Source organism: Engystomops pustulosus, chromosome 6 (genome assembly GCF_040894005.1).
Source record: "Engystomops pustulosus chromosome 6, aEngPut4.maternal, whole genome shotgun sequence".
Taxonomy (NCBI): Eukaryota; Metazoa; Chordata; class Amphibia; order Anura; family Leptodactylidae; genus Engystomops; species Engystomops pustulosus.
In genome coordinates this window covers 122,470,963-122,495,274 of record NC_092416.1, presented here as the reverse complement: position 1 = coordinate 122,495,274, position 24,312 = coordinate 122,470,963, and the positions used below count along the sequence as shown (strand labels likewise).

General features: G+C 41.5%; 3 protein-coding genes across 12 annotated transcripts in view; 2 read left to right on the top strand and 1 right to left on the bottom strand.

The window, feature by feature from the left end:
* PDRG1 (p53 and DNA damage regulated 1) overlaps positions 1-6,198 on the top strand; it is an 11,760-nt gene extending 5,562 nt beyond the window's left edge. The window contains exons 2-4 of the mRNA XM_072113520.1: positions 326-428; positions 517-606; positions 5,941-6,198. Coding sequence (XP_071969621.1) covers positions 326-428; positions 517-599 — 186 coding nt within the window. The 3' untranslated portion in view covers positions 600-606; positions 5,941-6,198. The remainder of the gene's footprint in view (positions 1-325; positions 429-516; positions 607-5,940) is intronic.
* TTLL9 (tubulin tyrosine ligase like 9) lies at positions 2,444-20,674 on the bottom strand. 6 transcript variants are annotated; one of them, XM_072110772.1, is made up of 14 exons: positions 20,548-20,674; positions 17,581-17,627; positions 15,198-15,290; positions 14,858-14,969; positions 14,388-14,573; positions 12,571-12,639; positions 12,395-12,485; positions 10,045-10,085; positions 8,343-8,430; positions 6,781-6,839; positions 6,456-6,652; positions 5,915-6,028; positions 5,697-5,821; positions 2,446-5,613 (listed from the first exon to the last, which is right to left on the bottom strand). In XM_072110772.1, the coding sequence occupies exons 1-14, from the start codon at positions 20,560-20,562 to the stop codon at positions 5,537-5,539; spliced, it is 1,314 nt and encodes a 437-aa protein (XP_071966873.1). In that variant the 5' UTR covers positions 20,563-20,674; the 3' UTR covers positions 2,446-5,536. The 6 variants fall into 6 exon arrangements, with proteins under 6 accessions (XP_071966874.1, XP_071966875.1, XP_071966876.1 ...); XM_072110773.1 differs by lacking the exon at positions 12,571-12,639 and having other exon boundaries at positions 2,444-5,613; XM_072110774.1 differs by lacking the exon at positions 14,858-14,969 and having other exon boundaries at positions 2,444-5,613; positions 15,206-15,290.
* The window catches only part of LOC140064166 (interferon regulatory factor 4-like), a 39,363-nt gene continuing 35,636 nt past the window's right edge, over positions 20,586-24,312 (top strand). The window contains exon 1 of one of the 5 annotated variants that reach the window (XM_072110785.1): positions 20,586-20,694. Coding sequence is in view for 3 of the 5 variants with exons in the window: in XM_072110780.1 (XP_071966881.1) it covers positions 21,102-21,128 (27 nt within the window). In the remaining 2 variants the exon portion in view is untranslated. The other 4 variants (XM_072110783.1, XM_072110780.1, XM_072110779.1 and 1 more) reach the window with 4 other exon arrangements.

Here is a 24,312-nt window from a genome sequence, read left to right as displayed (position 1 = left end):
TGAAAGAGTTATATGGCTTTGGCACAAATCAGCAAGTTTACAAGTGCAAAATACCACAGTGGGGTCACCCATACTGTACTTCCTCTGGTTAACTTCCATTCTGCCTGTTTGAGCCATGGAACACATTGGCAGCCTTTTTTGGATTCCCACACCCTGAACCACAAAAAATCCACAGGAAGTCCCAAAAGCAGATACTGGTGGCAGAAGGGAAGTTTGACCAGTGTAAGAATAATATGGGAGACTATAAGGGGATTGTTATTCCCCCTGGTGAACCCTCTTATTTGTGCCTCTTTAATAGTGGATGGCTGGTATGAAACTAGAATAGCAGTTTAATACTTTTCTTACAGATCAGGAAAAGATAGATGAGGAAATCCTAAATCTTCGCTCTCAGCTAAAAGTGAAAGTGAACCAGTTATATGAGGTACAAGGTAAATACAGGGCTGGAGGGATCCCTTAACTTATGTAGACAACTAGTAAAACTTCTGTGTTTTATACATTTCCTTTATGTACCAACAGGTAAATCCGAGCTCAAAGGCTTCAACCTGACACCGCTGAATCCAGATGAAGTCAAGGCAATCAATAAAATTTTGACAGGATAATTATAAGGCAAGTTCACACTTGTTAGTGAGGGACTCACTTCATTGACTGTGGGATGTTCATCAAATGTATAGTTAGAACACACTCCTGGCCCAAACTGGAAGACATTATTTCTCAAACCTAGAGATGTATAAGAATTTTTAATGCCAAGAAACAGTGGCGACTTTTACAGGTATACCACACACAAAACATATACCCTGTTTCCCCTAAAATAAGACCTACCCCGAAAAAATAAGACCTAGTGTAATTTGTTCAGGCTTAGAAATATAAGGCCTCCCCTGAAAATAAGATCTAGCAGCCGCCATTGCAGCAGCTTACCCCACGCCATACATTAGTATTAGGAAATCTTTTAGACGCTGCAGAAGATTGTGACATGGGAGAAGAATTCATGGAAGTAAATCACTAACTGTTGTGCTGCAAATATGATACCAGCAGCTACCAGGATAAGAAGGGTCAGTTATGCTTTCACTAAACATGAGAGATTGGGGACAATGATTCCAATAGAAATTGAGTCACAAGAAATACATCAGGAAATTCAGATTTGGAGAGTCATAAGGATGTTAGAGAAGTAGATTTTTTTTGCTCAACGATAAATGTAAATTCTTGTTCATGGAAAAATAAGACATCCCCTGAAAATAAGACCTAGTGCCTCTTTAGGAGCAAAAATTAATATAAGACACTGTCTTATTTTAGGGGGAAACAGGGTTGCTGATCCATATAGCAAACAGACTTAATGGGGTTCTCTATGCACAATTCGGAGCTGTTGAGTCGGAGACAATGTTGGTGGCATCGGAGTTGTGATAAAATGGACCGACTCCACAAACCTATAATTAATGATGAAAACTTTGAACTTTCCTTTAAATGTCTTTTTAATTCCTGATGCAAAGATTTAGGAAAGGGGTGAGCGACAAGTGTGGTGCAAGGGCCATATTGTCATACTGTTCAACTTTAAAGGGTAACCGTCATTTTTGAGCAAAAAAAAACATAATTCTGCTCAGTGAAGCATTCCTCAAAGTATCCAGCACTGAAAAGAACTACAATCCCCAAGATGGAGGGGCGGGAGCTGCCTCCTGTGACATCATCACAAGCATGCGCTGCTGACCAATGAGACCACAGCTTGTGCATCTTGGACACACCCACACAGGAGAATGTAGAGCTTGTAGCTAAGAGGCTGAATAATATACATAAAAGAAAATGTTTATTTAATGACAAAAGTTTCAGTATTATAACTTTTGCAACTAGAGAAGTAAGAGGGAAGACTAGATTAAATAGATTGTTCCCAAAATCAAATAACGCCACAAAAAAAGTATAGAAAACATATAATAACACAGGATATACAGAAAAAGTCCACCAATGGTCAAATAACTAAACATATCATACGTATATAAACCAGAGTAACCTGTATAGAAGGTCTAGTCCTCAGAACAAGTCAATGTATTCACTTACAAACAATTAAGCAAATATTGCGCATTACCCAGAGGAATAACAGAGGAGAGGGGACGCATTCACAGGTTTACATACACATATCCATGATGAAGCAAGTGACCCTTGGTCTGTATATACCTGTGTATGTGTTCCTTGTCCTCTGTTATTCCTCTGGGTAATGTGCAATACTTGTTGGTAAGCACGTGCCTTGACTTGTTCTGAGGATTAGACCTTGTACACCTCTATACAGGTTACTGTGATCTATCCGCACTGGTAAGAAGTTAAAAAAGTTTTTGGTTCAATTTATTAAATTCATCATGGAAGTTAAAAACAGCCATCACTTAAAAATGCAAATGGTACCATTTGCATTTTTAAGTGATGGCTGTTTTTAACTTCCATGATGAATTTAATAAATTGAACCAAAAACTTTTTTAACTTCTTACCAGTGCGGATAGAGTGGACATATATTTTTTTTCTCCTTCTCCTGTTACTTACCTTGGCTCTAGACCAAGCGCACTCCACCTCTCGTCCAGCACGGAGTTACCACGCACATGCATTCTTGTGGGTGAGCATAAGCGTCTCTTTTTTTTCAAAATTTTTTTTGTGTATGTCTTACTGTGATCTATGTATCATGTATATTTAGTTACCTGACCATTGGTGGACATTTTCTGTGTATGTTGTCCTTTTAAATGGATTTATTTTTTTATTTTTTCGTATTAAATTTTTATTTAGTTTTCAGATAAAATTTTTACAAACAGCGCTCTACAGGAGTGTCTAGAAAACACAAACTACTGAGTCGAAACCCAGTATCAGATATTTAACAGCAATAACAAGGTCTTGGCTACCTCTCAAATAAAGGGTGAGGTAAATGGATTTATTTTTATCTAATAAAACTGCAGCACAGCCCATGGGACAGATTGAAGACTTGCACATATCACAGGTCTTACTCGTCTGCCATTTCCTGCTGGGGGGAGGGGAGACTGTGCATTTGTTTATATACAAGTGTAGGGAAAGCTGAGGGTGTTCGGGGAGAGAGCCCTGTCTCTGCACAGGGAGAGACTGTTACTACATTAGTTAGCACATGGCAGGCATGAGGTAAACAGCTGAGTGCATGGAGACACGGGGTGTCTCAAATGTACATTCTCACTCTGCATTCAGCTTAGTGAGGATGGGCCTAGCAATATATGAGGAGTCACTGTTAACAGGGGCAAGGCTGCAGAATACAGGAGGAAGGAGCAAAATTCGGGTAACTAATCCAATAGCAAAAGGGCTTAAAATCGACTGCCCTACAACATATCAAAAGTTTTATTAAATGACAATTGCTCTTTATGGGGCTGCACCAGCACCCTGTATGAACTAACAACCACAGAATGGCACAAAATGCCAGAGTACAACAATAAATACCACCCAGCAACCAAATACTACTTTCAGATAATACTAGTACTAGAGACCCTCTGAGCAGACTAAAAATAATGGAGACCCCCAGTGCAGACAAAATAAATCATTTCCTTTCCTGGCTCTTCTTCTCTTCCCTGCACTACTCTGCAGCGCCGTTTCTCCTCCATGTGCTGCTCTTCGTCTTGTGAGCCGGCATTGGGATCCAATGCAGAACTGCGCCAGAAGAGGACCTGGGAGCAGTACAGTTGACAAGCTGCTGGGTCCTGACCTTGATGCATATAACCAGTGTCAGGAGGCAGGATGCAGAGTCGTGCGGCAGGAGAGGACCCAGGAGCAGCAACAACTTCTCAGCTGCACTCACCACTACTGGCCTCCTGCACCAACGAGCTGCCATCAGTTATGGAAGTTTGTCAGCAGGGTGCTGATGGCTAAACAGGCTGCATGTGGTCTGTTGTCACAGCTTCAGCACCCCTTGTAGTTAGATGAATGTGTGCTGCACTTTGTGTACGTGTTCAGGAGTAAAGCTCCTCTTCTAAAGTTTGGAGGAAGCGGCAGGGGAAGGATTGCCCTCATTTATCTTAAGCACTGCTAAAGTCATGAAAACATGACTGTGTAGTCCGTGGTGACCATTTTGTTGGAGTCAAAGCTCTGGAAATTGAGGAGTCTGAGGTTTGGCTTACCGACTTCACAGCCTTGGCACAAATCAAATTTTGTGTGTAAACGATGGAAGACCATTAAAGGCGTTTTCTACTTTAAGCACATCCCAGCAAATAATCTTTAAGATATGAGTTGCTTGATCATCTCGGGAACTTGGAATGAGGGTTAAGCTGAAAGAAAACTGGACAATGATAAGAAGCAGTGATCAGACATACAATGACTGATATACGAGTTTAACCCCTTCCCGACGCACACCGTACGCGGGTCCCGGGGGAAGGAGAGGGCTCACGGGCCGGGCCCTCTCCATAGCCGGTAAGTCTTTGCAGCATATTGCAGCAAAGACTTACCGGTAACACCCGCGATCGGTGTTGTCATGTCGATCGACGGCATTGCGCGTGGGCGCCGCCATATTGCCGCGGATCGTCGCTCCCCGATGACATCACGGGGAGCGGCGATCCGTTGCCATGACAGCTTCGGGTCTCGCTTTAACCCATTCAATACAATGTGCTAATTGCACATTGTAATGAATGAGGAGGAAAATCCCCATATACTGCCATACTGTAGTATCGCAGTATATGATAGGATCGATCAGACAACCTAGGGTTAAAGTACCCTAGGGAGTCTGAAAAATAGTAAAAGTAAAAATAAAAAGCTTTAAAAAAAAACTAAATTCAAATCGCCTCCCTTTTCCTAGAACTGATATAAATATTAATAAACTGTAAAAAGCAAACACATTGGGTATTGCCGCGTCCGGAAATGCCCGATCTATAAAAATATAACGTTTTTTCACTGCGTTTAACCCCGTAACGGAAAGTAGCACCCAAAGTCGAAAATGGCACTTTTTTGCCATTTTGAAAAATATAAAAAGTGATCAAAAAGTTGTACAGTCCTAAAAAGTAAGTACAAGTATGAAAACGTTATTGGTGCCAGAAGATGACAAAATCCAAAAAAAATTTTGTACATGAGGTTTTAATTTTTGTAAATGTATGAAAACTTAAAACCTATACAAATTTGTTATCCCCGTAATCGTACCGACCCAGAGAACACAAGTAGTCATTTGCGGCGCACAGTGAAAGCTGTAAAATTCAAGGCTACAAGAAAACGTCGCAAATGTGGTTTTTTTTCACCATTTTCACTGCATTTGGAATTTTTTTCCCGCTTCCCAGTACACGGCATGGAGTATTAAAGCCGCAGTAGATGTCCTTGAACTATATCATACAGCCTGGCTGTGAGAAGAGGAGGAACTGAAAGTATAGTCTGAGGTTGTCGGTCATCAATGCTGGTATAGCGGATAAATAACGCTTTATGTAAAGGTATACAGCTATAAACAACTGGACTGTGCTGTGTTGCTTGTATTGTGGGTAGAAAACTGCTGTTCTATATTCGGGCTGTACTGGAGATTCTTTCTGGACTTGCAGAAGGTGATGTGATGGAGAAAAAATGCTTGCATTCCTAACATTTATTGAGCAGTTGACGATTTCTTGCTGGCTGTTTTCATTAGTTGCCTTAGATTTTTCTTCCTGTCATTGATGCAGCCTGCAGAGGGAGGGAATTATTAAATGTAGGTGGGGGGAGGGTATGGATATTATACACTCAGGCAATAATGGGCTATTTCTCACCTATATGTGTGTTTGCCATGAAGTTTCCATTGCTAACTGTGTCTAACTGTCCATCATCTCGTGATACAGGGCCGTCATTCCACATGAGGTCGAAGCCCCCAACCCACTTCTCCTTCCCCGATAGTCTACAGTAATAAAATGACACCATTTTTTTTTTTTTGTTAAGAAAGCTCTTATTTTAAAATAAGTTTTACAAATATTCTCTACAGCTGGTTTACCTTCCTTCCATGTCTACCACATGCAGGGTGTCTTCCAGGAGACGACATTTCAGGTCATAATCTTCCTGACTGCTGGCAGTCAGGGAGGGAGAGGCGTTAACTTCTAGCAGCCATCTGTAACCGAGAAGAGCTTCAGAAAATGGCAAAACTGTACAAGTCATGCAGCAATGATCAGCATCTGTCCCACCCACAGAACCTCTGTATAGTCTAACATTAATAATAAATATTTTTTTTGTTTCTCATAAAAATGATCTGCTGTTTCTTGTATCTTAATACAACTTTAGAGGTGACAAGTCCCAGTGCTCCCACTTGGTGACCCCCATAATTATAAAAGGGGTGGTATAGCCTGTTATTCTGTACTATGCTGAATCCACTATGAATTTAGGTGTAGATGCCATAAATATGGTAAAAATTAACTATTGCATGAAGACAACAATATTAAACATGTGGTTTTTCAATATGTAGACTACAGAAACTGCATGAACCCTAAATATACCAGAAGAAAAAACCTATGTAAAAAAAAAATGCAGCTACTGCTCACGGTTTCAGGTCCTCGTCCAGCAAGATGTCATAGCCATACAGCTCAAAGCAATGCTTGTCATTGATGATGATTTTCTGGACACTTTGTAGACTTTTGATGAAGATATTGTCCATGTTCTGAAAGAGGGTCTCTACCGCTACAGGGCCATGTTTGGCTATCAGGTACTGCCGCAGCTGCTGTATCATCCATTTACAGCCCTAACAGGATGATGTGGTCATTAGGTACATTTTGCAACATTACAGAATATAAAATTACTTTCTACATCTAGAGAAGAGTGGGATGTACATTGCTACTTGATAACTAAGAAGGGACCAGCGGTTCTCACCTTTTCTGGATCATAATCTGGGGCAGTTTTCTGGATTGCCACATTGGTCAAGTGAATATCTGTATCAATTGGTTAAAGTGTCAAATACAGCAGCTATGAAGCCTTTGTTAAAAAAAAAAAAAAAAAAATGTTCCCATGTATAGTGTCCGAAATACATATATATCTGGAGCAGACTCTTAGAATGGGCAAGTTTCCGAATAGACCAACTGTCAAAACTCAACAGTCCTACTTAAAAATCAATATGGGAACACAGTAGAACGGCACTCACCACATCTTCTCCTTTAGTCCAATTTTATTGAAACATACTCACAAAAAACCTGGTGCAAGATAACATCTTCGATAGGGAGGGAAGACGCCAAGAACTCACACAAGGGTAAAATGCATGACAGCTGTTTCGCGCTTGGTGCGCTTCATCTGACTTGCCTAAAAAGTATGTTTCAATAAAATTGGACTAAAGGAGAAGATGTGGTGAGTTCCGTTATACTGTGTTCCCATATTGCTACTACTTTTCTATGGAATTAGAGCACCACCCGACTCCTACAAGGCTTTGTACACTACCAACACAACTCTGACACTGCTAAATAACCTCAAACTCACGAGTTCAGTAGTGCCCTCAGTATACATCTTTATTTTCCTACTACTTAAAAATCACATAACTCTCCTTTGCCATAAGAAGATGTCGATCTAGTAGTCAAACCTCACCACAGTGAAGTCGGATACAAGAGAATACTGACAATAAAAGGAAGTCTTATTGCAGCTAGTCTCATTTCCAGTAATCTTCTGGTAAGCATCAGCGTCATCAACTAAGGGCTATAAGAACAGACGTACACAATATCCTAGTAAAATCCTTAGAAAGGGGTGTATTTTCAGGTAACAAAAATTTTAAAATGTGCATTGTATAAAATCATGAACGCGAGAATACATCTATCTAGTTTTCAAAACTTCACTTCCACCGATCAGACCCTGTCCCATCTGCCTGGATCTCCCGTTGCTGACCCCAGATTGGATTTGACGTTGCATCTCTGCCGCCTGCCCTGACAGTGTGCCTGGACCCGACCACGAGACTGTCTTCCGTTAAGGTGCTCCACTGCCATCACGGGCCAGTCTCACCTGTGGAATGACCTGGTGGTACCCTGCCGTAGCAAGTCCATCCCGCTTTGTGGCGGGCTCTGGTGAAGACCAGGTGCCACTTAGACTCAGGTCCTAGGTGTTGGCTAGTACCATCTCCTGTGGTGGTCCAGTGGATCCACACATCCCGAATTCTGACAATGTCTGTAGAAATACTATTTTCTGGGTTCTAGATTTACACTAAACATCTGGCTTATTGGGAGCTTATTAGATTATATATAAATATTTTATGAATAAGTCAAGCAGATGGCTGTGAGAAGATGCCTTTTTAATCGTGAAAGTATTCTCTTGTATTGGACTTGACTGTGGTGAGGTTTTACTACAGGATCTACATCTTCTTATGCTAAAAGGAGAGCCATGTGACTTATGTAGGACTGTTGGATGGCAAGAACCACAAGTCTTGCAATCTTGGCTACACACTAAAAATAGGATACATTGGTCGTCAATGCTGCTGAGGGTAAAGCGGGTGTTTGAAAATCGTGCAAAACCATCCCGATAAAGCCAGGCCCGGAGAGGAATGTACTGTAGGCAAGACAATATAAAACATAACAATTCCATAGCACCCTAATATCATGTAAAGTGGTGTCTTGGATTAAAGTATTGGAAATAAATGGCCTCTTTCTTTCAAAGTCTGGACCACAATATGTGTACAATATTTCATCTCAGTCCAATTTACTTTAATTGACATCATCTGCAATACGACAACACACGTGCACAAGAGATTTTTTTGTAATCATGTAAAACCCTTTTAATTAAAGAGGTCTACAAATCCTGTCAATGGCATGAGGCAGTTATTTGCCTGTTGTCACAATAAAATCCAGAAATTACTCGTATTAAAAAAAAAAGTGCAAAACTGCGTGCATACACTGGTACCCCTAGACTGTCCACAATTGTGCTGTATTAGAGCCTTCCCATGCTGTCAGCGTGCATTAGTCTTACCACTCCATAGAAGCCAGTAGGCAAGCAGGACAGAGGGGAAAGGATCGCTGGGCAGGATCTGTGATAAAATAATGTATGCTGCTTGATTCCATAAAAACATACAAGATATCAACTGGTCCCATTCACTTCAGTAAAAATCTGTAAATCTTGCAGCTCAAGTCCAACAAGGTTTTTCCTTTAGCGTTTCATCATGGACTGAACTCCAAGTTATCCATTCAAATTAATATCTGATTTGGATCATGCACTAAGGTCACATTAAAAAACAGGAACACATATGATCACCCGCAACATATACCTCAATGAAACTTGTTGTATAAACCAACTGAAGTCCAGAACAGTCAATATTCCTATAAGTTTTTTGGAGTAAATTGGGATATATTATTGGTGGTCCTCTGGTCCTGGTTGTCTTCTGTTATGGAGTTATGTGATAATGAGATCATGCATGCTGAGAGCACTGATGTCCAGAGACAGAGAGGACCAAGCTGTGAAGTTCTATGCTATAGGAAGAATTGGCCTCTGTCTGTGGAGGCTCTAATACAGGATGGAGTGAAGTGTGGACAATCTGGAGGTACTACTTTATGCAAGCAGTTTTGCACCTTTTTATACTTTCTAGCTCCAGATCACTGAATTTTATTGCTGTGTTTATTGTTGTATTATCTCTATCAGGAAAGGGGAGTCCAGTTACATTTGTTACATTTTGTTACATTCTCATATTGTGGGCTGAATAATGGTACCAAACAAGCCCATTGCCAAATGTGGACCTGGTAACAGAAAGATGACATGCAAATAGCTGATGTGTCACAAATGAAAGATGGGGAAAGTCAGCCATTGATGTAGCAGTTTTGATGTATTGGCTTAATGACCTCAATAAGATCAAATTGTTGTGCTAATGTTATGTCTCTAATATATATTCAAGAGGAGAGGGCTCTGTTTTCTATAACTGAGCTCCATATCTCTGCTCTTTCCAAAGATAAAAGACATGTATTGTGCTGCCTACAACCACCAGTTGGGGGATCTGCATACATATGAACATACGGTATAAAAAGAATATATATTTCCACATACAATGAGCATTCCCTGGAGGTGTCTGAGAAATTGATTCATCTATGGTCCGTTGTAGCATGGACAGTAATTTTTGGAGAAGAGGTGATATCTCTATAGAAGGAAATTGATATGACTTTCCAAAAAGTATCTTACCGATGTGACTAAAACATATACTCGCAGGTCAAATTTTCTACCTGTAAATGAAGCAAAAACATATTTACTTGAAGGTTGTGCATATTCCAATAGACTTTTTCTGTTTATTAATGACCTTTTGACCTCTTCTGTTTTCATTCAACCTGGCAGAAATCAATGATGCTGAGCTCCGTTGTGGGTCTATGTTCCATACTCAAAAGCATAATTTAAAGGGAACCTGTCACCAGGAGACCCATTTTTAGCACTCCCCCAGTCCCCACAGAGCATAGTACATACACTGCCAAAGTGTTTTTGTATAAAAAATTGGTTTTACAGAAAAAAGATATGTTATATTGTACCTTTCATTAGCATCTGCTGTATGACTAGGCAGTTGCCCAATAGGAGGGTCTGGAAAGGAGCAGTCCCCCCCCCCACCCTTGGGAAACATGTGACCTTTTCAAATATATGAATAACTCCCCACACTTGGGATTGGCTGTAGAGGAGCAGGGGGCGTTGCTAAACCCAGTGATGGGTGTTTTCATATATTTGAAAAGGTCACATGGAGTAGCTGTTCCCCAAGGGTGGGGGTGGGGGGACTGCTCCTTTCCAGACCCTCCCATTTGGCAACTGCCTAGTCACTCAGCACATGCTAATGAAAGGTACAATATAAAACCAATTTTTAATACAAAAACACATTGGCAGTGTATGTACAATGCTCTGTAGGGACTGGGGGAGTGCTAAAAATGGGTCTCCTAGTGACAGGTTCCCTTTAAAGATTAGCTGCCTTGCAAACTAATAGTCAATATATGGTATTTTGTAATACTGTATGCCTTTATCCCCTCTTATCTACTCTTGTCTGCCAAACTGCTTAGCTCCTTTTAGTAAAAACAGAATGATCTAATTTGCATATAAGATGGCGGCTGTTGGCTGGTTATTAAATAATTTTTTTCTATTCCCTTATAAATAATGGCTGGACCATTATACAAGGTCCTATCCTGGAATGCCTGGTCAAGACCAGACATTATACAAGGTCTTTTGCCTCTTGTGTCACCCCCTCATCCTCATAGACTGTAAGCTCTTGCGAGCAGGGACCTTACTCCCATTGTTCCATATGATGGTCATTAATCTTGTATTTTATTTGTATATGTTGCCAATGAAGAGCTATGGAATATGATGGAGCTATATAAATAAAGATTATTATTATATATCTGTGGAGAAAGTAAGAGCCGTGTATCAGACATGCATTGTTAGAGAATAAATTCTAGAACCATTGCAGGTTACAGTTGTAGTGAGTAGTAAAGATGTGAGTAAAGCTGTTGGTGATACAGATATAATCAGTCACTTTGTGTCCTCATTCTTGTCTTTTTCACCAAAGACGGTTCTGAGCAGTTTAGAGGCAGTTCTGATAGAGAGAAGATATCATATACTACAATTTCTACAAACATTCACATAAAAAATATTTTTAAAAGCAGGACACAAGACCGGCAGGGTTAAAAAGCAAAGCATCATAGGTCACTATAAAGTTAGGCTCTCCTTCCCTTTCCAGGCAGTTTTCATACATGGCTATACACAACACAGATCCACAGTTTCTTTATCACAATAACTCGCTAATGCACAATCCTTATCTAGAAACTCCAGCAAGTCATTGTACTCAGCCAAGCCCACTACCATCAGACAGCTGAATCTCTCTATATCAGTAGAAGGAGCTTGCACATATACATGCATGGCCCATGGAAACAGATATAGGACGCAAGGAGTCCCTGCCAGCCAGGCCTACTACAGCACCGCCACTGTAACAACTAGTGCCGGCTATGGTTATAGTGCCAACTCTGCAGTTTGCCTTGCAGACAGGGAGCCCTGGCATCCTGCTCTGTAGGATGCAAGGACTTCCATCTAGTGCACTGTGCTTGGACGTGGGATCAGACCAGTGCACAGGTCCGTTTCCCTGAGCCAAGCACATTTATGTGAGGCCTAAAACGGGAGAAGGAAGAGAGACGGCATTTACAGTGTGAATGCAGAAGAAAGAGGGAGCTGAACAGATTGGAGAGCTGTAGCTGTGCCCGTCCATGTGACCAGTTCTAGCGAATGGCCAAAACTGTGAATGTGAAAGAGGCTGTAATTTTGAAAAGAAGATTTATAAATAGTGAAAAAAGTGCTCTTATATAACTGCAATAACTTATACCATATGTGTTTTTTGATTTCTCCTAAAGTTGTCCAAAGCCTTTAATGCAGAGAACGTAAAGATATTAAACTGTTGCATATCATGAATATGTATAGAACTCCCTCTCATATTATATGATAAGAAGACACATATGTAAGTGTGTTGGGAAGCAGTGCAGGTCCACGTTAAACCAGAAGCCGTCTTTGTCACCTCCTATTAAATATGGATTCTCTATATAGCGCTGAGCCACATAATTTTCTACGGGGATCTCATCTCTTTGCTCATCTGTCCGACTGCCATCCTGAAATACACAACAACAGGCTGTTAGATTTCTACTTTCCAGTAACATACGTGCTTATACCCTTTTCACAGTACTTCGAAATTACCTTCCTCCAGTCAATGATGTCCTTCAGCTTTCGGAAAAGGAAAATCCCCTTCCCTTGGGATCTGGCCACCTATGGGATAGTTATACATATTTTATATACTAATCGCATCTGGAATTGACATCAAGAAGACCAACACAGTAGTGAACTATGGACCTTCTGATCCAGAAATTTCAAGAGGATGTAAACTATGCTACACCTTGTATTATCCTGCTGGTCTGGTTCCTTGCAAATGGTCACTAACTTTTCAATTATCTAATTAAAAATCATAGGAAAAGTGAATATGAGAATCTAGGTTATATATCAGTGCAAAGTGCTTCTTGGGCTCTTATCCTTCGCCCCTAATATGTTTTTATCTCTGGAATCTCCACTTAATTTCCTCTTGCTTAGCAGAAACGAAAATGTCATATTACACAGAATGCTATGAAGGACACCGGAGGGTTGGGGAGTCACAATTGCAAGGTCTCCTCTCAGCACCTTTGAGACAACTACAAATTCACAAACATCCGAAAAATGTTGAGAAAATGTTAGAAAATGAAGGCTACAAGTCACATAATGAGCAGAAACAGTGCTATTTCTCGTGTACACACATGGACTACTGATGTCTGCACAGTTTGATGTACTGGAAGTAATGCCAACCAACAGGACCCTAATGTCTCAGCATGGGCATACTTACCAGTTTTTTTTTAGTACTGTGACATCACTATGTGTATTGTCCATGTACTGTGACATTAGTGTGTTTATTATTATTGCTGTACTATGACCTCAGTATCATCTTTATCCATGTCCAACCTCATTGTGTTTATCATCTACTGTATGTGTATTATTCAATCATGAAAGCTTGGTTATATTCAAACAGAGCTTTTCACATCAATTCTGATGAGAAATTCTGCCCTCCTTTGTTTTCAAACTCAATAGTCAAGTGTAAGTCCCTTAATCTACCTTTATATGCCTTTCACACTTGCATTTTTTATGTGCGAGTTCTCTACATGCTTTTGATGTTCCAAACTCGCATTGCACTTTGTCCCATTGTTTTCAATGGGCTAGTTTTTTTTTTTTTTTTCATGCCCCATACAAGCAATGCGAGTGCAATGCTTTTCAAATGGATGGGTTGCTAGGTGATGTGAAAAAATGGCACGAAGTGGCATGTGGGTACCAATTAAAAAAATCATGTGATTTGAAGAGAAGGCATGAAAAACTAACCGAAAACTTAGTAAAAACGCAAACAACACGCACATGAAAAATGTTAATGAATCCTAGATAAAAACCTACCAAAAACGCAGGCAAAAACGGCAGTTTTTGCCATTTTCCTGAGCTTCCTGGGACTTCAGGAAAGGGCCCTCGGTCCTGTCTGTAGAACTTTGTGCTGGGGTAACCCCCTGGGTGCCCACAGAGAGGACTCAGAGTGCCATCTTTGGCATCCGTACCATAGGTTAGCCACCACTGATCTAGAAGCTGCTCAGCTGCTTGACAACATAGTGCTAGTGGTTTATTAGGCCAATTTCTGATGGCAGTTTCCCTTTAAGCATTCCAATTGATGATTGAAATTCAAAAGTTACATAGCAAGAAGGGTCACCCGATTCACATGTAATTTGTTTAATTTGTTTCTGTATAACTATCTGACCATAAAGTGTTGATAAACCTGCAGTCTATTTACCATTTGGAGTGATGCAATCCATTGATCCCTATTAACATCCACTTCATAGCTGCTGCTGGGTCTGCAACAAATTTGCTATATAAATTTACCCAGTTAAACACCAAACTTAGTGTTCCTGTATGAAATGGCTGCATCACTGTGTGCAAACATTTGTCCCACTTACTGGTTTCATGATCCAGGTGATGCCGGGGTTCCTGCGGAATTCCTCTACAAACAGGTGATATTCCGATGGAAGTTCAAAGGTCTTGGGAAAAAAGTCACATTTTGCAGCCTCCAGTCGACCAGACTCTCGCTCAAGCTGTTTTCTAAAACGCTTCAAATTCTTTACCATAAAGTTCTTCCGGGTTAGCTAATGAAAGACAGGCGGTAGAATGTTAAAATTGCAGTTGATACATTTGTGGCCAAACCAAAGACACTGTGGGAATTTATAAAGACTGATGGCCCAGATCTACTAAGAGGTTCCAGCCTCTTAGTAGATGGGGGCGTAGTCTCCACCAGGTCAGACCTGCTTAGACCACGTCTGACCTGACGGAGATTTCTGCTATATATTCCGTTCACGCCCTTAACCACCCTGCTCCCACATGTGGCTCTCCCAGTAAATCTTTCCCACTGACTATAGAGACAGACATTCACCTCGTAGTGATTGCGAAAGTGGCAGATGCGCACATGTTCCTCCATGTAAATGTGGTCGAAATTCTCGCGCAGCCAGCCAACGTCACACCAGTAAAAATCCCACTCCCCGTCACTGTAAAATACTTAATTGATTGAGCAGTCTCTAGTGCAGTGATTATAGAGAACCTACATTAGAATTGGGGGTCATGAAATTAATGACTAGAAATATGTAAAATACTAAAACATTTTGATTCTCACACAGATTATCAATTGATTTTTTGGAACACCAGACTGAAGGCTAACCCCAAGTTGGCAGTAGCTTGCATCTAAGGGCAACATGAAGTGTGTAACCAAACCTTACTCCTTCACCTCTGTCCAGCCAGGCCGCTGTCTCAGAACATCTGCAATGGTATTAATGAGACCACACTTGTACCGGATGCAGGATCGGGGCTCTCTGCAAAAATATCAATAGGATGTAAATGATTTCTTCCTTTTAGTACACATGCAATGGAGTTGAAGAGCACTGAAATCCTTAAAGTTCCCAGGTTCACTTTAAAGAATCCCAGAATGGACAGACGTGGCATTTGGACCTTTGGGGCACTAAATCTGTCTAAATCACTAAAAAAATTAAAAGTCTGAAAATGTCTTTGTGTCCTTGTTATGTCACCTTGTTTTATATCATTACAGGTAACTTGTATCGGCATGTTACTGGAAATGTTAGGATGGATAAAGGAATGTCAGCTAAAAGCGCTAAATTGGTATGGTCGCTACACTATCATATAATATTAACACAAATTTTTTCCTCCTCTTTTTTGTTGAAGGAAATATTTTCTGATACTATAGGAAGTACTCTCCCTTCTGTACCTGGAAACTATAGGTGGAATTTATCATACACTGGCACTCCGGCCTTGTAATAAATCCGGCAGACAGTTAATGCTCACGGACAATTCCATGCCAGGTCCAGTAAATGAAGAATGGAGTGGAGAATTATTAAAGGGAACCTGTCACCACGTACCTCATTTTCACTAAAGACAGGTTACAGAAGGTTGCCGATCTGCCTTTTATAAGCATTTGCATTACAATATAATTGTGTGTTATAACTTACCTTGCACCCTGATAGAGTTCTCTGTGTAGTCACAGGGGCTCGGCTTTGGTTTGGATGCATTTCAAAAACCAACATGCTCTCAGCCCCCACCTTCATGCTCCTGTACAGTCCCTCCCACCCCCACTGATGTCATCTCACCAGGCTGTGAGCACTGTGAAGGAGCAGGAGGGAGAAGCTGTAAAGGAGCACAAAGGTGGGGGCTAAGATCTGAGGAGTGAGTACCACAGAAAAGTCACATGTTGTTTTTTGAAATGCATCCAAACCAAAGCCCAACCCATGTGACTACCCCAGGATTTAGTCAGGGTGCAAGGTAAGTTCTAACACACAATTATACTGTAAAGCAAATGCTTTGAAAAGGCAGAGAGGCGTATTTGCACTGCAGGTGTAATAAGCTTTTGCAACCTGTCTTTAGTGAAAATGAGGTCCCTGGTGACAGGTTCCATTTAAAAGGGTATTACGAGTATATGAACAGCTGATACAAAAACCCATCAGGCTATAAATACATGAATATAACAAAACTTAATGTCATTAGTCACAAAATGGAGCTTAAATAGTTTTATTTTATAGATCACAACATGTTATGGGCTTTCTCTTGTAGGTGCAATTATGACCAAGATGGCCGCCACGGAAAAAGTCGCACTCAGAAACTCCTCCTCCCACTGCTTCGGCGCAGGGAGGTACGCGCTCGGCGTTTACCATGCGCGCGGCTACATAGGAAGTGAAGGAGAGCCGTGCGCATGGTAAGCGCCGAGCGCGTACCTCCCTGCGCCGAAGCAGCTTCGGCTATAAAGTTTAAAAAGTGTTTTAAACCGCGATACAGCGGTTTAAAACACTAACAAAAATAAGCTCCGGCACCAGCTCACCCTGAGCTGGTGCTCGGTATTTCCTTCTTATACCTGCCACTTCAAGTGGTAGGTTTCCTTTAAATGTTATTCCTCAGATAACATGCTCCCTAGCAAAAAGATAAGGCAGCTACTGATCCTGCTGCAATCATGTATGTATATTTTTTTACATTATTTTATTTTTTGAAACCACACAACATAAAAAGACACATACTGAACTGCTGGCACGGTTTTACATAGAAGTCAAAGGGAGGCAAGCATTCCTAGCATTTTTCATAAGGAACATGACATGGAAAATGTTAACATACCCTTAGACTTCCATAGACATGTCACATATGTAACATGCACTGCGATAACTCATCAACCCATTATCATTCACATCTGCTTTTGTGTCCAAAAACTGAATCTGAAGAACTGAAAAACTCAATGGTATATACAGGCAGTCCCCGGGTTACATACAGGATAGGTTCCGTAGGTTTGTTCTTAAGTTGGTTCCGTTCTTAAGTCGGAACTGTATATTTTATAATTGTAAATACTGACAATTTTTGGGGGGGTATTTGTGACAATTGGATTTTAAAAATGTTGAATTCTCATAAAAACCAGTATTAACAATAAAACTTAATTGCAGACACCTTTGATAACTGTTATAGCTGTTTATTGTAGCCTAGGACTAAAGTACAGTAAATTACCAATTACCAGGGGTATGTTTGTAAGAAGGGGTCGTCTGTAAGTCGGTGTTCTTAAGTAGGGGACCACCTGTATTGGATAATACATAAAATAATATTTTCTGTCCTTACCGCTCCTTCTGCCGCTGGTAGCCATACTGACTCTTGTTTGTTGTAATCTTATACAAAACAAAAACAAATGTAAATTATTTCATGCAAACTTTCACAACTCTCCTGTCCTGGACTCCATGCTAATACAATATAGAAATCCAGTGAGCAGGTCTCAATCAGAAGCGCATTATAATAATGCAAACAGCAAAGATCATGAAGACTAAAAGTAACATATATTAGTTGGGACAAACACCCAGGGATCAGATATGCATCCCCTATTCTGTGGCAAAGGGTAGTGGCACACGTCGCGTTTTGAACCCGTTTTTAGTCATGCGTTTTCAGTTCGTTCAAAAAACTCATGCGTTTAACGAACTGAAAACGGGTTCAAAACGCCACGTGTGCCACCACCCTAAGGAATCAATGTTGTTTGTATTGTGGCTGGCAGGAAACCAACCTGTAAAAACTCTGGGGCAGGTCTACAGCTTTATTTACAATGGGCTGTTAGCAAATATGATAATTCTAGCATATTATAGAAATTCCCTAGAACTTCCATCACAAAAGAGGTCACCATATCACAGGCCCTTATTGCTTTGGATTTAAGGCCCCTTTCACACTTGCGTTTTTCATGCGCGTTTTCTGCACGTGCTTTTGACGCGCAGAACTTGCATTGCACTCTGACCCATTGTAACCAATTGGTATTTTTAGACTTGCATTTTTTTTCACGCACACCATACGCACCATACAAGTTTTTCACGCATCAATTGCCATAGAAAAGATAGCAGTCAGTCCTGAGTCCATTTCACGCATTATCTGTGCGTGAAAAATGCATTGAAATTGCATTGAAAACGCACGTGAAAAACTGAGACAATCAGCTGTGTGCTTTTTACACTGCTCACCAACCACATTGTATAGTATCTGTGCTTGGTATTGCAGTCCTGCGCTATTCACATCGAGGAGCACCGTGACTGCTTCAAACAGATGCTTGATAGGGGGGCCTGGCGTCAGAGCTGCATCAATCTGATCAACAATCCCAATCAGGGCTGCAAACAGGGGTGGGGGGCTAGTGTGACTGCGTTCAGGGGCCCTGAAGTGAAGGAGGGGCCCTAAGTCACTGAAAACTCTCCTCCCTTCCCAGGTGCAGGGAACTCACTGTACACACAGGGGCATATTTACTTACCCGGTCCATTCGCGATCCAGCGGGGCGTTCTTTGCGGTGGATTCGGGTCTTCTGGCAATTCACTAAGGCAGTTCCTCTGACGTGCACCAGGTGTCGCTGCTGCGCTGAAGTCCACCGAAGTTCGCGTTCCGTTGCTGGGTGCAGGTAATGCGCCGGTTTTTCCTAATCCGTCGGGTTTTTGTTTGGCCATGCTCCCGATTCCCATCGCCTGCATGCTGGCGCCGATGCGCCACAATCCGATCGCATGCGCCAAAAACCTGGAGCAATTCAGGGAAAATCGGTGCAAAACGGAAAAATTCGGGTAACCCTCCGTAAAAACGCGATTCGGCCCTTAGTAAATGACCCCCACAGTGTTGGATTATCATTCTGTGGGGGCCCCAAAATTCCTAGTGCCACTGATACAAATAATAGTTGTTACTGATAGGTTCTGTTCATTATTGGTTTCTCAGGGAAGCACAATAACTTTGTCCTGGAGCCATCATACTATGGTACCAGCAAGTATACCCAACTGTCCTGAATTCAGCAGGACAATCGCAGTTTTCAGTTCTGTCCCACCATCCTCCAGACGCAGATAAATTGAATGCGAGTTGAAATTGTAATCCAGGGAGCACCACTACTGAGCTTCTGCCTCTGCATGTGGAAGAGGCAGGAAGACACAATGTAAAGACATGTGGCATGGATAGCAGGAAACAGAGCGGCTGATTTTTTTTTTTTACATTAGTGGTTGGCAGCAAATGCTTAAATTCTAGAATCAGCCTTCACCATAATATGTGCTATACAGTTATAGAGGTTATGAACAGATCAAAGTTGCAATGTTTTGGTCATACTGTTCAAACCTTCATTCTTTACCTCCATTAAAAAAAGTAAAGAAGTGAGGTTAAACGCATCGATCAAATTGACATCAATGCAAATTTTATGTAATGCATTATGTTCAGTCTGGTATCATAAGGATTACATGCATCTCTGCGCATAATGGATGACATAAAATATACATTGATGTCAATGGGATTTTTAATTGATGCGTAGGAACGGACGTTAGAACGGTAGTGTGAACTTAGCCTTAGTTATATGGTACAAGCATAAATGGTGTGGTATTAGCATAAAGGAAACATTGGCAGAAAAAGGATCACTAACTGGAAATTATACTATGTGGGCACCACTAAGGATGACAATTATGGCTACTTTCACCCACATGTATGCCCACCCAGCTACGGAAGCCTAAAGCAGTGCCCTGTATAAGAAGCGCTCATCCATCCCCTCTCCATGGCGATGCATGGTGCCCAGGTATAAAGACGGAAGAATTATACAGCATGCTCCAACTTTTCACTGTGCCCAGTACGTTACAGTGCCACACGTGTGTGCCCATCACTGCTGGGCGCCATAGGCGTCTACGGGGACGTATATATCCGATACATGCCCCCAATGTCCATGTGAAGGGGGCCTTATAGTGCCGATACCAGGCACATTAGGGGGCAGGTCAAGGGTGGAGCATAACAGCAAGGCCCTTACTGACTTGTAAAGGGGTCTCTCAGGGTCCCTGATGTGGTGTCCGTCATTCTGTTACCACATGCTGTGCTATTCTTTGTCAAATTTGTTTTAAAATGATGGTCTGTTGGCAAGTAGCTAGCATACAGATATACTGTGTGGCCACTATGTCTGGCAGCATTATGGGGGGGCTAAGTCTAGAATGACACCGAGGATACATTCTTAGTACAGCCCTGACGGTACTAATATTTGGCTCCCAGTCACGTGACGCACGTTACATATGATGGCGGTAATCTTATGCAGGAAATCCTATGGCGCATACTGACCTTTCCTCTGATCATTGCGCCTTCAGCTGGCGCTAGCCCCAACAGACCCACTGAATCGCGAACGCTCACTGGTTCCCTTGACAACGGAAAGCTACGTGACTTAACGTTCTACGTCAGCACGTTGCACGTAACATGAGGAATACGTAGGTAAAGCTGTCGCCAGAGAGCGCCGGCACGACATTGTGTTGGCGGGCTAAGGCTGCTTATGACATCCCCAGTCTCGACGTTACTAAATTTAGACTGTAAGGAATATGCGCTTCCTCATTACCTGGTTTCTAACCATTTGTTTCTTGTCTTTTCCAAAAGTGGAGACTTTATTGTTACTGGTGTGATATAACCAGCTTTCTGTTTGTAAAACCGCACGTATCGTTTTTTCATCTATAGAACTGTAGACAGTTTGGCGTTTTGGCGCCTTTTTTAGGCTCCTGCTTCAGAGTGGGCTGTTCTGGGCACAGAGAGTAGTGTGAGGAAGTCTCCAGCCTCAACTGCGGATTTATCTGAAGTGAAATTACTTTTCAGTGGAACTGTTACTGTTGAGGGCACTTTAAATTTATATGAGGGGAAAGAAAAACCTACAAATTGTAAGTTGTGTGAGACTGGGAAAATGCTAGGGCTGAGAGAAGGCTTTACAGTGCGTAGTGTGAGCTGTTGGGAAACACCGGAGGGAACCTCATACTGAGGAGATTGTGAGCCCCAGGGGCAGATCCTCCTTCCACTTGTTTCCTGATCACTGTATGGCTACATGCACACAATGAGGCCATTGCGATATATGGGGGGAAGTATATACGTCCCCCATATGTGAGTGTAGCCTATTTTTGTACTTGCATTTGTTTTTGTCTTAATGGGTATTCCAGGAATCGGCATAATTAATATACAAATGGGTCCTTAACCCCTTAACACTCTGCGCCGTAGCTCTACGGCGCAGAGGTATAAGGGATGTATGAAGAGGGCTCACGGACTGAGTCCTCTTCATACAAAGGTGGGGGATTTTGCAGAAAACCCCCACCGCTAATAACCGCGGTCGGTGCTTGCACCGATCGCGGCTATTAACCCTCTCAAAGCCGACGGCGGCGTTTAAAAGACTGCGGCGCGCGGGCGCCGCCATCTTTCTTACGATCGCCGCGCCCCCGAACGTCATCGGGGGGCGGCGATCGGTTACCATGGTAGCCTCGGGTCTTCTTTTGACACGAGGCTACATGGCTTATGCAGGTTCGTTACAATGAGCCAGTGGCTCATTGTAATGTATGACCTGCAAAAATGCCATATATTGCAATACAGAAGTATTGCAGTATATGGTAGGAGCAATCTGACTATCTAGGCTTAATGTACCCTAGATGGTCTAAGACAGTGGTGGCGAACCTATGGCACTGGTGCCAGAGGCGGCACTCGGAGCCCTCTCTGTGGGCACCCAGGCCACCACCGCAGCATGAAGTTCACCAGACAGAACTCAAAGAATCTTCCTATAGAATCTTCCTACAATGATAGGGGAATTTGCTCTCTTCCTTTCAACTGTGTTGGTGTCTTTAGGAGGCTGAACGATTGAAAGTTGTCAAAGAACAAGGAGAAATAAATTACTGCTTAAATTGCTGCGCTGGCACTTTGCTATAAATAAGTGGCTTTTGGTTGAAGTTTGGGCACTCAGGCTCTAAAAGGTTCGCCATCACTGGTCTAAGAAATAGTGAAAAAAAAAATAAAAAAAAAAAGTTTAAAAAATAAAAAAAAATTAATAAAATATTAAAATTTCAAATCACCCCCCTTTCCCTAGAACGGATGTAAAACATAATAAACAGTAAAAATCACAAACATATTAGGTATCGGCGCGTCCCTAAATGCCCGATCTATCAAAATATAAAAACGGTTACGGGCGGCGGTGACCTCCGAGGCGGGAAATGGCGCCCAAATGTCCGAAATGCGACTTTTACACCTTTTTACATGACATAAAAAATGATCAAAATGGTAGCAATGAAAACGTCGCCTCATTTCGCAAAAAATTACCCCTCACACATCTCCATGCTCCAAAGTATGAAAAAGTTATTAGCGTCAGAAGATGGCAAAAAATTTTTTTTCTTTTTTGTACACATTCGTTTAATTTTTGAAAATGTATTAAAACACAATAAAACCTGTATAAATTTGGTATCATCGCACCGAACCAAAGAATAAAGTAGGCGTGTTATTTGGAGCGAAGAGTGAAAGTCGTAAAAACAGCCCACAAGAACGTGACGCACGTGCGGGTTTTTTTCAATTTTTCCACATTTGGAATTTTTTTTCAGCTTCGCAGTACACGGCATGTTAATATAAATAACATTACGGGAAAGTAAAATTTGTTACGCACAAAATAAGCCCTCACACAGGTCTGTACACATAAAAATGAAAAAGTTATGGATTTTTGAAGTTGGAGAGCGAGAAATGAGCCGAAAAACCGTGCGTCCTTAAGGGGTTAAAATATAAGCTAATATGAAATTAGTTGTTATTTAAAAGTTTGGCTGTAGTCGGTTGGTTGCATTGCATCCAGTATGGACAGTGTCTTGGTGATGGCAGTTATGCATCATTACTATGGTAACAGAGCAAGAAAACCTGTTACATCATCACTGGGCATAAGAGGGAGGAGCTGCTACTTAGAACTAAAGATTTTGGGACTTGTAGTTTCCAGTGGCAGCCATCTTGGTGATAAATTTAGAGAGGCCATAAAATTTTGTGAATCCTAAAATCAAACTATTTAAGCTCCATTTTGTGACTAATGGCATTAAGTTTTGTTACACTCATTTATTTATAGCATTATAGGTTTTTGTATCAGACATTCATATTCCCGGAATACCCCTTTAAATATTGCACAATACATTACAGTACAGAAGACCAGTACAGATGTACTGCAAAGTATTGTATAAGGGATCAAGGTATCCTCCATGTTAGTCCCCTGGGACAGTACATGTTTGATATCTCCTTAACCGTACTAACCTATAGAATAATTATATCATGTGTATCATATCATATACTGTACGCTGAACTGAGTAAATGTTTAAATTAAAAAAACAAGCGTCAAAACCGTTTTATTCTGTACGGTTGCAGGAAAGAGTTAATAAATTTGAATCATCATGCTATTTTTGCCATGAAGATAAACTCACTGGAAAATACAAATCTTCCTCCCAAAAACAAGCCCTTATATGCTCATGTCAGATAAAAATTTGGAATTTGAGCAGGAAAAAGCTTTAAAAAAATTTTTAATCCTGAAGGCTATTTTAGGATGTGTCCTTAAGGTGTTAAAGGGGTTTTCTCACCAATCAAAGTCAGGCCCCACAGCCAATGTTAATTTGGCTTTGACAATCAGTAAGGGGTTCTCATACATTACATTAGAGGGGTTTTCCCACTAATTAATGTTAGGCCCCATCCACAGCATAGGACCTAACTTGCTGATCGGTGGGGGTCTCAGTAATGAGACCCCCACAGATCACAAAACGAGGGGTCCGATGGGGTCCTGGCTGCCTCAGTTGCCCCTTGTCAATACCGGAGAGTAATGGAGCAGACAGCTGTGCATGACTGTTCTGCTCCATTGAGATGTATGGAGCAGAACGGTCATGCACAGCCATCTGCTTCATTACTCTTCGGGAGCGACGAGGAGTCCAGCTGAGGTAACTGTGACCGCATCGGACCCCTATTTTTCATGATCTGTGGGGGTCTCATCACTGCGACCCCCACCGATCAGCAAGTTAGGCCCTATTCTGTGCGAATTAGTGGGAAAACCCCTTTAATGTATTGTATGAGAACCCC